Source organism: Peromyscus maniculatus, chromosome 11 (genome assembly GCF_049852395.1).
Source record: "Peromyscus maniculatus bairdii isolate BWxNUB_F1_BW_parent chromosome 11, HU_Pman_BW_mat_3.1, whole genome shotgun sequence".
NCBI classification, from domain to species: Eukaryota; Metazoa; Chordata; class Mammalia; order Rodentia; family Cricetidae; genus Peromyscus; species Peromyscus maniculatus.
Window position 1 is genome coordinate 84405907 of NC_134862.1, and position 15255 is coordinate 84421161.

General features: G+C 41.6%; 2 protein-coding genes across 4 annotated transcripts in view; one reads left to right on the forward strand and one right to left on the reverse strand.

The window, feature by feature from the left end:
* The window catches only part of Kmo (kynurenine 3-monooxygenase), a 38974-nt gene extending 31033 nt beyond the window's left edge, over positions 1 to 7941 (forward strand). For both annotated transcript variants that reach the window (XM_006996185.4, XM_015989525.3), the window contains 5 exons: positions 1194 to 1251; positions 3316 to 3398; positions 5580 to 5681; positions 5768 to 5827; positions 7495 to 7941. In XM_006996185.4, coding sequence (XP_006996247.1) covers positions 1194 to 1251; positions 3316 to 3398; positions 5580 to 5681; positions 5768 to 5827; positions 7495 to 7674 — 483 coding nt within the window. In that variant the 3' untranslated portion in view covers positions 7675 to 7941. The remainder of the gene's footprint in view (positions 1 to 1193; positions 1252 to 3315; positions 3399 to 5579; positions 5682 to 5767; positions 5828 to 7494) is intronic.
* Positions 7942 to 10234: 2293 nt separating this feature from the next.
* Positions 10235 to 15255, reverse strand: part of Opn3 (opsin 3) — a 35478-nt gene continuing 30457 nt past the window's right edge. For both annotated transcript variants that reach the window (XR_013043414.1, XM_006996184.4), the window contains exons 3-4: positions 13729 to 13980; positions 10235 to 10966 (exon numbers count right to left, since the gene is read on the reverse strand). Coding sequence is in view for 1 of the 2 variants with exons in the window: in XM_006996184.4 (XP_006996246.3) it covers positions 10703 to 10966; positions 13729 to 13980 (516 nt within the window). In the remaining variant the exon portion in view is untranslated. The remainder of the gene's footprint in view (positions 10967 to 13728; positions 13981 to 15255) is intronic.

Consider the following 15255-nt stretch of genomic DNA (forward strand, 5'->3'; position numbering starts at 1 on the left):
AATAATTCCAAAAGGCAGGGCAAAAGACCTCCCCCTTGCCAGATCAAAGCACACTGCACAGCCAAGTATAGACCCTTCCAAACACCTAGTAACCATGGTCAAATCATCCCCTTATGCAGCCCTGCTGGGTAAAGCAAGCTCAGATTCCAGTCCCTGAGTAATTTGGGCCTCCACAATATTCCAATTAAAAGTAGCTTGTGACTTTCCTACAAAGCAATTTCAAGCACTTGTTTCATAAGGACATAAGTAAACATCAGTTATAGCATTGTGGATAAATGCCCACGTTCTGGAAATAGTTCAAATCTTGCCTCAGGGATTCATTACACAATGTGTTTTTCGTAACTTACCTGATATCCACATATCCACCTTTCACCTCTAACACTACAATTTTACTAATGTCTACCCCAATACTTGCAGAGAAAAAACAAATTATTTTAAATGAAGATGTATAACTGTTGTCTTTGCCTTATATGTCATCTCTTACGTCAAAGTTCCTATATCATAAAGAATTTGCAGATATTCGTTGAAGAATACATTTGCTACTTTAAATGCAATCACTATAATTGATATGAAAATTATATTTTATGTATTTTTACATTGTCTCTAAAACTGTAGTTTGAATTTGTAGATAATGGAACTCAGGGTTCTTATTCATTTAGTATCACCTTAGTAATTTTTCAAGTTCTTTGTATTCAAAATCTGTTTTAAATTTGAGTTATAGGAACTAAATTAATTTGATCCTATCATTAATTTTTTTAGCAATAATGGAGATTGAACCTAAGGCCTCATGCATGGTGGGCACAGTCCTCAACCACTGAGCTATATGCTCAGCTCAATAAATCATTCTATACATGAATCTTACAGACCCGACTAATTTACAACTAACTCATGGTAAAGACACGTAATTGTTAGTCTTAAAGGAGCATTGGGATCCACCAAAATCACAGATATATGTAATTTTTTGTTGTTCATTTTCAAATCATTATAATCATTGAAGATATCAATGAGGCAGAGACAGCATGAGGGTCCAGCAGCTGGTCTTTGTAGCATGATTAGACATAAGATGGGTACCTGTCTGTTACATTAAAGATTGCCAGTCTATGCACTATACTGGCCAATACTAGTTCTCTTTATAATTGCTATGAAGTATTTCATTATTTATGCCTTATTTTTACCCATTTTTCTTGTTTCAGGGCTTTGAAGACTGCTTGGTATTTGATGAGTTAATGGACAAATTCAATAACAATCTTAGTAAGTATACTTTCTCAGGAGGATGTAGACTAGCCCAGATGATCAGTTGTGGGCTGACTTATGATCCTGGCACTCTAATAATGTCTCTGCCATAGTCATTGCCCATTCCAGAGAGTGACCACCCAGAGAGAGTAACCTAGAATTCATGGAGGAAAGTGCTGGTCATCTTTCCATTACTATAACAATACCTGGGATAATCAACTTAGAAAAGGTTTACTGTTGACATTTACCAGACTTTTTCTTTTGAGCTACCAACCAGCTCCCAAATCATGACACAGTGACTTATTATTAGTTATGACACGTTTAGCTTAGGCACATTTCTGGCTAGCTCTTTTAACTTAAATTAGCCTGTTTCTCTTTATCTACCATTTGCCTTGGGGCTTATTGCCTTTCTTACTTCTGTATATCTTACTTTCACTGCTTCTCTGTATCTGGCTGACTGGCGTCTGTCTGGTTTCTTGCCACAGGCATGTCCCTCATTCTCTCCTCCTCCTTCTCTCGTTCTTCCTTCTTCTTTTCTCCTGAGCCTCGATTTCTCCTACTATTTATTCTCTCTGCTGCTAGCCCCACCTATCCTTTCTCTGCCTAGTTATTAGACATTCGACTCTTTATTAATCAAGTGCCTTAGGCAGGCAAAGTGAAAAGAATGCAACACATCTTGACATTGTTAGACAAGTGCAACATAAACAAAAGTAACACACGTGTACACAGTTGAAGTAATATTCTGCAGCATACACAAAGGTAACACATCTTTGCCTACTTAAAATAATATTCTACACCAGTGGCTCTCAGTTTTAGAAGTTCTAGTCTATGATCAGTTGGCCCCTTGCTCTAGGCCTGTGGAGAGGAAACATCGTGGTGCGGAGCCAGAAGCAGAGAAAAAGTCACTCACCTCCTGATCTGGAAATGACAGAGAAAGACAGGGAGACCTAGGACCCACAGCCCCCTCTAAGGGCATACCTCCAGTGACTCAAGGACCTCTTGGTAGGCCTCATGCCTGTAAGGTCCTACCACTTCCCAGTAGCAGTGACCCACTGACAGATAAAAGTTCAGAGCAGCAGCAGCAGATCTCTGTGCACCTTTCTCTGCCTTCCAGCTCTGGAGGTCCACCTTTGCCTACAGCCTTCACAGCACACCCCCAGACACACTCAAGCTCTCAAAGAAACACACACACAAAAAGAGTTAAAGCGGAGGGTTGAGCATCATTTAAAGTTGCCATATGAACCTGTGCAGTTACTTGTTGCTGTAACTAGAGAAGCAACTTGAGGAGGAAAAGGTTTGCGTTGGTTTATAGTTCGAGGGCCATGGTTCATGGCACAGGGAAGGCATGGAGGCAGAAGTGTGAGTCACATCCGCAGTCAGGAGGCAAAGAATTGCTGGTGCTTGTTCCACTTTCTCCTTTTTATTCATTCTGGGACATCAGCCCATCGGATTAATGCTGCACACACTAAGGGTGGGTCTTTCCTCTTCGGTTCTACCTCTCTGGCATCATCCCTATAGACACATGTCCGGAGATGTGTTTCCATGGTAATTCTAAATCCAATCAAGTTCTCAATATAGATTAGCCATCACAAATTTTTTCCATTTGGGAAATAAGGGAAATGATGATTTAAACAACCAATATCCTAATATTAGTTTTATTCTAACCTTTATTTGATCACAACAGGAAATACTCAATGGACATTGCTCAATTACTATAGGTTGTTGTTATCGATAGTTTTATAAGATTAAAATTTTGCAAGGGGAAACACTGCTTAGTTTGACCTAGCTGGAGACCAGCAGTTTTTAAAAAATTTTATTTTGCTTTGTTAAAAGATTTATTTATATGTCTGTGTGTGAGTGTATAGCATGTGTGCACAGGTGCTCTCAGAGGTCAGAAGATGGCATTAGATCTTCTAAGCCAGAGTTACAGGTAGTTGTGAGCCACCCAAGGTGGGTGCTAGGAACAGAGCTCAGGTCCTTTGAAAGAGCAGCCAATGCACTTAACCACTGAGCCATCTCTCCCACATATTTTCTGTATATTATTTTAAACACATATATGTTTTATTTAATTTTGATTTCTAGGTATGTGCCTTCCTGAATTCTCAAGATTTAGGATTCCAGATGACCATGCAATTTCAGACCTGTCTATGTACAATTACATAGAGGTGAGAAAAGTTTGGCTCCATTCCACGAGACAGTTCATCAATAGATTAGAAAGAAGGCTTTTTCTTTTCCTATGCTCCAGCCCTGTCTCATACATGCTGCATAAGAATATGTGTGGACATAAGGACACATATACACATGCAGTAGACACATGCAAGTATGCACATGTACACACACACACACAACACACACACACCATTTCTTAAATATAGGTGGATTGCTACGATGTAGCCAATGACAAAGACTCATCATTTCTACCTGATTTCAGAAGCACTTTGAAAAGAGCAGAGATAGCAAAACATCTAAAATTTCACAGGTCCAAATTTCAGACATTTAGTAGGTAGCCATATTCTATTCTCAAAATATGAATTTGAGATACATTAAAATAATTGTGAAATCTTAGAAATATTGAATGGCTTTTCTTTTTCTTTTTCTTTCTTTCTTCCCTTCCTTCTTTCTTTCTTGAGAAAGGGTTTCTCTGTGTAATAGCCCTGGCTGTCCTAGAACTCGCTCTGTAGACCAGAGGGGCCTTGAACTCAGAGATCCACCTGCCCCAGCCTCCTGAATGCTGGGATCAAAGGCCTGAATGACTTTTTCTTAACAGAATATCCTGAGTATTTAGAATACCATGGAATAAAAACAGTATATAATACCAAAGAAATTCTTGATCAGAAAGATGAGTACTATTAAGACTTATACTCCATTTTAAGCCAGTCATGTCAAAGTCTCATGACAAATGATTGTTATTATTGCTTTAAAATAGGGGTATGGAAAAGTTTACACAACAAACAAGGGAAATAGTGACCATTTCCACTTCTCTTGAAGACAGAAAGAAATAATGTTGGCTTCAACTTGAGCATAGTTTTAACAATACACAATTGAGTTCTAGAAGATAATGGAAGACTTTGTTGATATACATTGCCTGACTCCAAAAGTAGGTCATGGGCTGGGAGATGACTCTGGGTGAGGACACTTGTTGCTCAAGCCTGAGGGTCTGAGTTCTAATCCCCAGGATGCATGTAAAAAGCTGGAGTGGCCATGCCCTCGGAGCTCCAGAGTAGTGAGAGCCTTGCTTGCTATCAGAATAACTCCAAGTTCAATTAGAGACTCTACCTTGCTGGAATAAGGAGGAGAGTGACAGAGCAGGTATTGGTTGATTTTGCTCTTTTGGGAGTGCGCACCACCTAGCTCCCAAATGAATCACACACGGAGGCTTATTCTTGCTTATGACTTCCCAGCCTTATTCTTACTTATGACTTCCCAGCCTTAGCTTGGCTTGTTTCTTGCCAGCTTTTCTTAACTTTAAATTATCCCGTCTACCTTGTGCCTCTGGGCTTTTTCCTTTTCTTACTTCTGTATATCTTACTTCCACTGTTACTCTGTAGCTGGTTATGTGGCTGTGTGGCTGGCCTGTTACATCCTCCTCCTCTCCTTCTCCTCCATGCTCCTTCCCCTCCTCCTCCCATATTTCTCCCTCTATGTATTCTCTCTGCCTGCCAGCCCCGCCTATCCTTTATCCTACCTCGATGTTGGCTGTTCAGCTCGTTATTAGACCATCAGGTGTTTTAGACAGGCACAGTAGCACAGCTTCACAGAGCTAAACAAATGCAACATAAAAGAATGTAACTCATCTTTGCATCATTAAAGCAAATGTTCCACAGTATAAACAAATGTACTACATCTTGAAATGATATTCTACAACAATCAGGACTCCTTTCTGGACTCTGCATGCATGTGCACATAGAAGTGTGCATACCTATGCACATATACCACACACATTCAACACAGACACACACACACACACACACACACACACACACACACACACACTAAAAGCCAATTTAATATAACACAGGGCAACAGTAATCAATCAAACCTTTGAACTTACAGATCATTCAAAATTCTGGTTAAATATATCTTTCGCTGAAACAGAATTTTTTATATTGAAATTGTCTTCTGGGAAAAAGCAGACTAGATTTTGTATGTTTTCAAGGCAATGTCTTGTACTCCTGAAATTTCTTAAGGGCACTTGGGGATGACTATTATGGAAATGGGATTTTATTTGACTCTTGTGTTAGCATCCATTGTTGGGACAACTGTGAATGAAGACTAGTAGAAAACTGTAGTCAGGAAAGAGAGCTGCTTCCTTTAAGGTACTCTTTTCAAAACTCCTGTCATTGCAGATGCGAGCACATGTCAACTCTAGGTGGTTCCTGTTTCAAAGACTCCTGAATAAACTTCTTCATGCTATTATGCCATCTACCTTTATCCCTCTCTATACCATGGTAAGGACTGAATTAACGACTTTGCCTCATTTTATCTCTGTGTAGCTATTAAAGAATGCACTACATGCTTTTAAATCTCCCTGCAGGTTGCCTTCACCAGAATAAGATACCACGAGGCGGTGCAGCGCTGGCATTGGCAAAAAAAGGTTGGAAGAATTTGACCATTGCAAACTGTGTGTGTTGAAGTGTTATGTAGTTTCATGCTCATATTTATTTCAAGGAAATACAGACAGGACAGGACAGAGACATTATGCTTATCTTCCAAGTAAAACCTGCCCTGAGTCTACAGAGTACAGAGCATACACTCTGCATGGTGGGGGAAAAAAGCAAAGAGAAATTTGAAGAGGAAAATGAGGCTGATATTTTTCAGCTTTTTATTTTGTATTAGCATCATGAGTCACTCTTGACTTTTGCATTATGTGGTATCTTTGTGGATTTAACTTGTAAAATCACACAGAACTGTGTCACTTATAACATACTATCCAGTGGAATGTAGTGATGCATTCATTTTGAGAAGCTGACCCAGGAGTGCCATTAAATGCAATTCAGATTCCTGACTGCTTTGGGAATTTTATAACTTCATTTGTGGATAGTTTATTGGGTGCATATATACTGAGCCAGATACTTTAGTGGACAAGATGTAGTGCCAATCCTACCTGTGGCTCAGGAACTAATAGGAAAGGTGGCCAAATATGGCAGGGAATGCCTCATGAACTACCGCAAGGAGAATGAGTGTAGGCTAGGTAATGAAGGCTGAAGATGCACTAGCCAGGAGGCCCAGGGTGTAAGAGTGGCCAGCTGGAAGCTGGAGAGGTAAGGAAGGCCTTCAACATCCTGCTGAAACAGAAAGACCGGTCTACGGAAAGCTGAGAGACCTAAGAAGGCTTAAACACCCAGGCTAGGATTTTAGGTCAGTGACTTTGCTGTGTAGAGAATGGGATGGAAAGAATGAAGATCTACCTGTAAGCTCTGCTTCCATAAAGATGAATAAAATAGGGGCTGAGAAGATTGTTCTGTGGGTAAAATTCTTTTTTCACAGTCATGAGAGCCTATGATGAGACCCTGTTTGTAACCCTGTTCAAGGGTGAGGGTTGGGGTAGATTCAAGGGCCTTGATTGCCAAAACAGTGAGTTGCAAGTTCAGTGAGAGACTCTGTCTCAAAACAATAACGTGGAGAGAGAAGGGGGAAACAACCTGACATTGATCTCTGGCCTCTACCATGTGTACACAAAAGTGCACCCCCTACCTGTGTACACACAACACACATACATATATACCCAATAAAATAGTGTCCCCAACCTCAATGATAAAAACATGCAAAGGAGAAGAGCCAAGCAGGCAGAGTGCACTGAAATAAGGGCGGAGACAGAACAGAGGTCAAGCAATCACGTTGCTGCTTCAAGTTAAAAGCAACAGAGAGCTGCACGCTTGTCTGTGATGTAGGAAGACTCCTGTGCGTTTGTTTGTGATATAGAGAATTGCACACTAGTCTGTGATATAGAAGACTCCTGTACACTTGTCTGTGATATAGGGAGAGAATTGCACACTCATCTGTGATGTAGAAGACTCCTGTGCACTTGTCTGTGATATAGGGAGAGAATTGCACACTCATCTGTGATGTAGAAGACTCCTGTGCACTTGTCTGTGATATAGGGAGAGAATTGCACACTCATCTGTGATGTAGGAAGACACCTGTGCACTTGTCTATGATATATAGGGGGAGAGTTGCACACTTATCTGTGATGTAGGAAGGAAGTTTATCTCAAGATTCACCCTCTGGCTGAACTGTTTTGGATGTTTGCCGTCCTTGCAGGTGATAAACAAAGGACTCTTCGGCCTGGGATCCCTGATAGCCATTGGCAGTGCCTACCTACTTGTGCAGCACATGCCCCCGAGACCTCTGGGATTCTTGAGAAGGCTGCCATGGACTGGAACCACGGGATACTGGAATAGGAGCATAGGTGACTTCTGGCAAGTTCCATGGAGTCACTAGGAAAAATTCCCCATTTCACCAACTAAAGCATCAAGGTTCCAGGTAGCAGATGCTTGACTGCTCTCCAAAATCAAGGACCAAATGCATGTTTCCACTGGCACATTTAATTCACTACTGGAAAATAATTGTTAGCATATAACCAAGTTCCATGTAGAAATTCTGTGTTTGTCAGCCGAACGAGAGGAGATGCCGTTGCTGTTCTTGAGGTGTTTCCATCCCTTTGCATGCTTGGGCCGGGTCAATTTAAATTAAAATTGCAATAACCAAGGTCTCTTTCACTTCTCAAAAACAAGTTTTCTTATATGGGACATTATAGGAGCAACAACATTCCGGACTGAAAACCACAGCCTGCCTGGTGTGCTTCTTCCTCTTTGTAGCAGTCGATGAGGTTTGCCTAACCACAGGTTCAGAGCACTTGTTAGAATCGGGGGTGAATGAAAGGCAGGATGTTCCAAAGAGTTCCAGGATGAATTTGTTTCCCAGTCTCCAGATACCAGAATTATTACCTTTTGAAGAAAGGCCTATTAATGGCATGTTAAGTGAAGAATAAGAAAGGGTTGTTATTAGTAAATGAAATATATCCAAGAGTGAAAAGGAGATGGGAAGGCTGTCTTGCAGAAGCATGGAGACATAGTTCATTCCATTTCAGACACACAGAAGTGATGCCTTGAACATCACACTGTGACCGTTGACGTCATCTTCAAAGTGCAGTGTGGAGACTCTTTGGTTCTTTCTTCAGTGGGCTGACTGGTACACTTGGAAATTCTTTTCAAACATGGTTAATTTTGAAAGCTACAGTACTAGATTTTTTTTTTGAGACAAGGCTTCTCTGTGTAGTTTTGGTGCCTATCCTGGATCTCGCAAACTCAGGCAGCCTGGCCCTGCCTCCCGAGTGCTGGGATTAAAGGCGTTCGCCACCACCGCCCGGCCTACAATACTAGTTTCATAGGTAATAAAGACTGAGGTAATAAAGATAAAACCATTTGCATTTTTCATATTGTCAAAGACATCCTTGAGTCCTAATAATCTAGGCTTGGTGTGTAGGGAAAGAAAAGTATTGTTTTCAGAAAGGGAACATAGCTCTGTGGTAGAGTGCTTACCTAGCGTGCCCAGGGCTCTGGGTTAGATTCCCTAGAACTGCAAAAATAAACCAATAGTATAATTGTTCCTTTTATTTCTTAAGTTTGTTGGCTGCAGTTACTATAACAGATTGTCAAAAGGGAGCAAACTGAAGTTGAGAAGCATGTGTATTTCACATGTACATGGGAGACGCCCAGAAAATGAGCTGGCTTAGGGGCTGGAGAGATGGCTCAGCTGTTAGTGCATATTCTACTCTTGCAGAGGCTTCTAGTTCTGTTCTCAGCACCCATGTCAGGCAGCTCGAAACTGCCCCTAATTTCATGCCTCTGGCTTCCTTGGGCTCCTGTACCCATGTGCACATAACCACACATAGACTGCCCCCCCCCATAATTAAAAAATCTTTAGAGGCCATAATTTCTAGAAATAGCAAGGGGATGCATGGAAGGGATTAGAGGGAGGAAAGAGAAGGGAGGAAATGATGTAATTTTATTTTAAGTTAAAAACATATATAAAAGGGAGGAATCTGTGTGATATACAATGTCGTGAGGAAACAGCTTAAATAAAAATCTAGTACATTTAAAAAAACATTTAAAAAAGAAAGTAAGCTTCTGTAGAAAGCCCTGATTTATGTCATCTTCAACAAGAAGTAAAGCTATAGGGACATGATAGGACAAAGGAGCGGGATTGGAACCCCTGGAGCAGCAAGCTTTAGGTCACCTTGGCAAGTCGGGGGAGGCTTCTCCTCTATTGTCACGTCTCAGTGACTTTCCACTCAAGGTAACCCCACAAAAAGGAGCATATTTGGGGGCAGGGTGTGCTGTTCTCCTCCAGGTATGAACAACGACACGTGGGAAGATGCTCTCCTCACTAACATGGCACATCTGATATCCGGGATCCTACTGATAAGCAATGAAAATTTAAAAACACATTGTATGGAGCTGGTGAGATGGCTGAGTGAGAAAAGGTGCTTGCTGCCAAGCCTGGTGACCTTAGTTCGATCCCTGGGATGCACATAGTGGAAGGAGAGAACTGTTTCCCACAAGTTGTCCTCTGAGTTCCACGTGCACAATATGACGTGAGTGTGTACATGCACACATACATACAATAAATAAATAAACAAATGTACCAAAATTTAAATAATATTGCATGGTATCAACACACTAAAATGTTTATTTTCATCCCTCTCTGAATGTAACTTGGTTTACTGGGAACTCCTCGGCAGGGGTTTTGACAAAATAGTGGGAAATTATTAAAAGGAAAGGAGACTTTGTCAAACTAATTTCTGAAATGAATTGATGGAGGTATCATTCTGTTTTTACCACCCTTTTTTCTATGCACATTCTCCACTGTGGTATCATCAAACCATCGACATGACCAACACGAGTCTCTGTTTTTCTACGATGCTTCTTACAGTACCTTCTGGAGCTTGCTTTCTTAATCTGACTGCCTTGTCGGTCACACTACACACATGACAACAGCCTTTGGTTTTCAGAGAAAAGTAGGGATTGATTTATTACCTCCTTAATAAACTGAATTGGTCAAACACACAGCATGACACAGAATAGGACCCAATGCCATAACATACCCCAGCTGTCCCGGCCATTGCACACACATGTATGAGACAGTCATTTATACAATGAACAAGGTCTGAGAAACAGAATGTATAATGTGCTTTGGCAAATATGATCATTCGAAGTTTAAATCCTGGCATGGTAGACGATGGTGCCAAACGCTCACTTTGTGCCACCAGGAGTTTCTCATGTGATAAAGCACCCATTGAATGAAAATAATTTGTCTTGCTCAGTCGCTTCTTGAACATAGACAGCCTATGGGTAATTCAGATTTCCGGGTCGGCCACGAGGTTCTACGGTTACTATACCGAATGGGGACTCCAGGGCCGTCCTGAGAGTAGACGTTGTGTGACAGATACAAGGCGTGTCTTCCAGTCTTACAAAGGACGGACTTGGATGACATTGGCCTTGGATGCATTGCTTCGGTCACTGTCGTCCACGGACAGGGACTCATCACTGGTGATGATGAAAATGATGGAGGAGGAGTTAAAGGTCACTTTCTTCTTTGGCCTGTCCCCATCTTTCTGTGACATCACGATGGGCCTGATCTGCATTTCGCTCTCCGCTGCTGGTAGGTTTTTAGCAGGCCGTTGGCATCTCAGCAGTCGGCAGCACAGGAGCTGTAGAAGGGATCTCCGAAACTGCAGGGGAAAATGGAGCAATAAAGCCAATTACTGAGCGAATATCTGGCCTTTAATCCGAAGTACAATTCAAGACAACTGGCTGAGATTTTGATCTATCTCCCCCTCCTCTGTGTGTGTGTGTGGGGGGGGGGGTACGCGCACATGTGTGTACATACACATGTGCATGCCTATGCATGTGGAGGCCAAGGCCAATCTCAGGTGGCACATACTTTGTCTTTTGAGACATGGACCTGAGGCTTGCCTCTTAGGCTAGGCTTGCTAGCCAGTGAATCCCAGTGACCCATATAATCTTCTCAGTGCTGGACTACAAACACACACCGCCACACCCGGCTTTTTATGTATGTGCTGAAGATTGAACTCAGGTCCTCACGCTTGCCATCTCCCCAGCCCCACCCACCCGCTTTCTTCATTAGATGGCATGGGATGGAGTTATACAGTAATGCTCAGATCTACCAAGGTCCCCCATTGACTTTTAGGTCTTCTATTTACTATAATTCTTACTAACCAGATTAAAAAAAAATATTCTAATCCTTTGTGGTCTCCATGGTTTCAATGTATGGAAACCTTCTTGGAGGGCAGTTTTACCTCTGGGTTTAAGGAATTCAGTCATTAAATACTCAGTGAGCAGCCCTTGAGTGACAGCCACTGGGCTGAGATCTCAAGACACTACTCACAGCAGACAAGGGGTTCTTCCATGTTTCTGAGACCCTCTTGGGTTTCCCCTCTGCTCTCCCACTTCTACAAGAGCCTGAGTGGCCAAGGTTCAAATTGAGGACCATCACAATGTGCAGGGGACATCCACTGAAAACACCCTGACATGAGTAAATGCACCATCTGCAGTCTCTGGCCTCACACTAAACATTGCTTCTTTGTCAGCATGCTGAAATTCTGAGCTGTTTGCCAAGTATTAAGTCTCCCATGGCCAACAGAGCATACCGATTCGAAATCAACTTATTACCCTGTTTACTGCAGGAGCTTTCCCAGGTCTGAAAACATTAATAAAGAGACACATTGACTTCTGTGTTCTTTAGTGTCCCCACCAACTATATGCAGGGCACATTTAGCTTACATGAATCTTTTAGAATACACATTCGGTTATGTATTCAGCAAGCCATGATTTTACAAGTCAAGTTCAGTGCTCGAGATACATTGCTGTCAGAGTTGAGTAAAGTCTGTAAGCCAGGATGTGTCTCCTCACGTCCAGCTCCTTACGGGAAGAACTACTGCCTTACTTGTTTCTGCCAGTTTGTTATATTATATAGGATTATTGTTTAAAGTGTGTTACTAAAAATCGGAACCATCAGAACCATTGGGGAGCTCATCAGAAATATAGAGTAGCAGAAACTCACTCATTGTGAATCAGAATAGACACTTTAAAACTATACTTTCAGATCTGGTGAATTCAAACTCAAGTTTAGAAGCCTTGATTCATAATTCATCGGCTAAGAGAAAGGCACAAACAAATGACTTTTGGTGAATGCATTTAAATTTTGTCTACTGTGCCAGTGGTCTTTCATTTCATAATCCATAAATAAAGTATGGGATAGAGTTAATGTCTAGTTTGTGGAGGTTTTAAAGATAATGGGTATAACCTTCATAGTATAGTAATTTTTAGTTATTATTTGAGTCATAACTATTACTAGTAGTATATCCAAACTATTTTCTGGTAAACTAAATATTAATTAATATTACCTAACAAATACTGTACATATAGCGGTAGATCTTGGGCCTGCTTTTCTCCTTTGGAAATATTCTACATTTCTTCTTGAGTCTGCTTTTTTATCTCTTTCTTAAAAGATTTTTCATTATTATTTATTTATTTATTTATTTGTGTGTGTGTGTGGGGGGGTGATATTGTGTTCCCCAAAATATCGTGTACCTTAACAAACTTATCTGGGGTCAGAGAACAGAAAAGCCACTAGTTAGGCAGTGATAGTACACACCTTTAATCCTAGCATTCCAGAGATAGAAATCCCTCTGGATCTCTGCGAGTTCAAGGCCACATTGGAAAAAGCCAAGTATGGTGACTCACGCCTTTAATCCCAGAAAGCCAGCCTTTAATCCCAGAGTGTGGTGGTAGAAAGCAGAAAGATATATAAGTCGTGAGGACCAGAAACTAGAGGCATTTGGCTGGTTAGGCATTTGGCTGGTTAAGCATTTGGCTGGTTAAGCATTTGGCTGGTTAAGCATTCGGCTGGTTAAGCTTTCAGGCTTTGAAGCAGCCCAGTTCAGCTGGGATTCATTCTGGATGAGGACTCAGAGGCTTCCAGTCTGTGGAAACAGGACCAGCTGAGGAATTGGTGAGGTGAAGTAGCTGTGGCCTGTTCTGGCTCTGATCTTCCAGGGTTCACCCCAATAACTGGCCTCAGGTTTGATCTTATTAATAAGACTCTTTAAGATTCCTGCTACGTGTGTGTGTGTGTGTGTGTGTGTGTGTGTGTGTGTGTGTGTGTGTGTGTGTGTAAACACATGTATGTTGATACCTGCAGAAGCTAGAAGAGGACGCTGGGTCCCCTAGAGCCAAAGTCATAGGCAGTTGTGAAGCACCTGACATGGATGCTAGGACTCCAATTTTAGACCACTGGAAGAGTAGCAGGCACTCTTAACCTCTGAGCCATCTCCCCAGCACACTTATACAAAATTCTTAACTTGGGGTTTTTGTTTTGTTTTATCTTGGACACTGTTCTAAGTTGTCACACCACATAAAATCTACTTCTATTTATTCCGTGGGGTGAAAGCCAGTCAATTCCAGAGCTTACCTTTCTGATCATGAAGATATAGATAACTGGATTGTACACAGTGCTCGATTTAGCAAAGAGATAAGAAACGATAGACACTGTTGGAGTGACCAGGTGTCCATAGCCATTAACCACCAAGAAACGGGTCACAATATAAGGCATCCAGCAGGTGAGAAAGACAAAGACCATGGAAAAGCACATTTTGGCCACTTTCTTTTCATATTTTAAAATCTTGATCACTTGAATTGTCTGAAGATCTTCAACACAGCGTAGCTGCAGGAAGCAAAGAAAGGACGGAACTAAAAAATGATCCCTTTTCTTTTTAAACAGATAAGCAGCCACCATCGTTTGTCCTGCCTTCATGGAAAACGACATGCACAGGACCACAGGAGACTGACTGACCTCTGACCTGAAGTTGGGCCTAGCCTTTATCCCTTGGGGCTTCAGTTCCCTCAACTAAAACCTACTGTGGTTGAGTTAAATAGCTTCTGAGGATATTTTACAGTGTATATGTGTGTGACAGAGACAGAGAGACAGAGACAGAGAGAGAAAGACAGACAGAGACAAAGAACTGAGAGGCAGAGACAGACAGACAGACAGACAGATGAGAGAGAGAGATGCGGGGAGGGATGTGGATGGGCACATGCATCCCACAGCACATGTGTGGAGCTCAAAGGATAACCCCAGTGTAGGTCCCCATCTTCCACCTTGCCTGAGATGACACTTAAAAGGCTGCAGTTTATCCCTGGCATAGAGACAAGATGGCTAACTATACATGGCCATTATTAGAGAGGGATACTTAGGAGCTAACTGTCCAAAACCCATGATTGGGTTCCATTAGGCACATGAGAAGGGGGAAATGTGAGACCAAAATGAGCCATCTTAGAAATGCTTTCACCCCAAAACTAAGGCCTAAGATTTCTCCTTTTGGGAATAGGCCATTAGTTACTGAAACCAGTCAGATCAGATTCCAGAAACCAGGAAGTGTAAAAGTACAGAGTCACAAGATAGTCACGAGGTAATGCCTGCCAGACTATGGAATGTCCTCTCCCTGATTTCCAGGGTAACTGATCACAGAAATGCCTCCACCTGAGGGCAGCCAATGAGAAATGGTAGTGGGCAACCACTCCCTTAGAAGTAATTTCTAGAAGTCCCTAGAAGCGAGCCAATCAGAATTGTATCCATACTAGCACCCCTAAATGATGTAACCTTGTGACTTTTCCCTTTAAAAACTGAGCTTGCAGACAGGTGGGCACTTCCTCCAGCCTCCACTGCGTTGGATGTATTGGATGAAGTCCCTACCTAGGCTTGTATTGCTTTTGGATATCCAGAATTAAATCTTGCTTTTGCATTCCGGCAAAAAAAAAAAAAAGGCTGCAGTTTAAAGCAATAGGCTTAAGGTAATATAAAAAATAAGCCACATAAAGATGGCTACCAAACAGAGAATCTGGATTATGTTCTCTTTGATATTCGTAACTGAAAAAAAACATTTGATTGCAAAAGCTGTTGAGTTATGCCAAAATGTATATTTTAAAGGTACCTTGACTT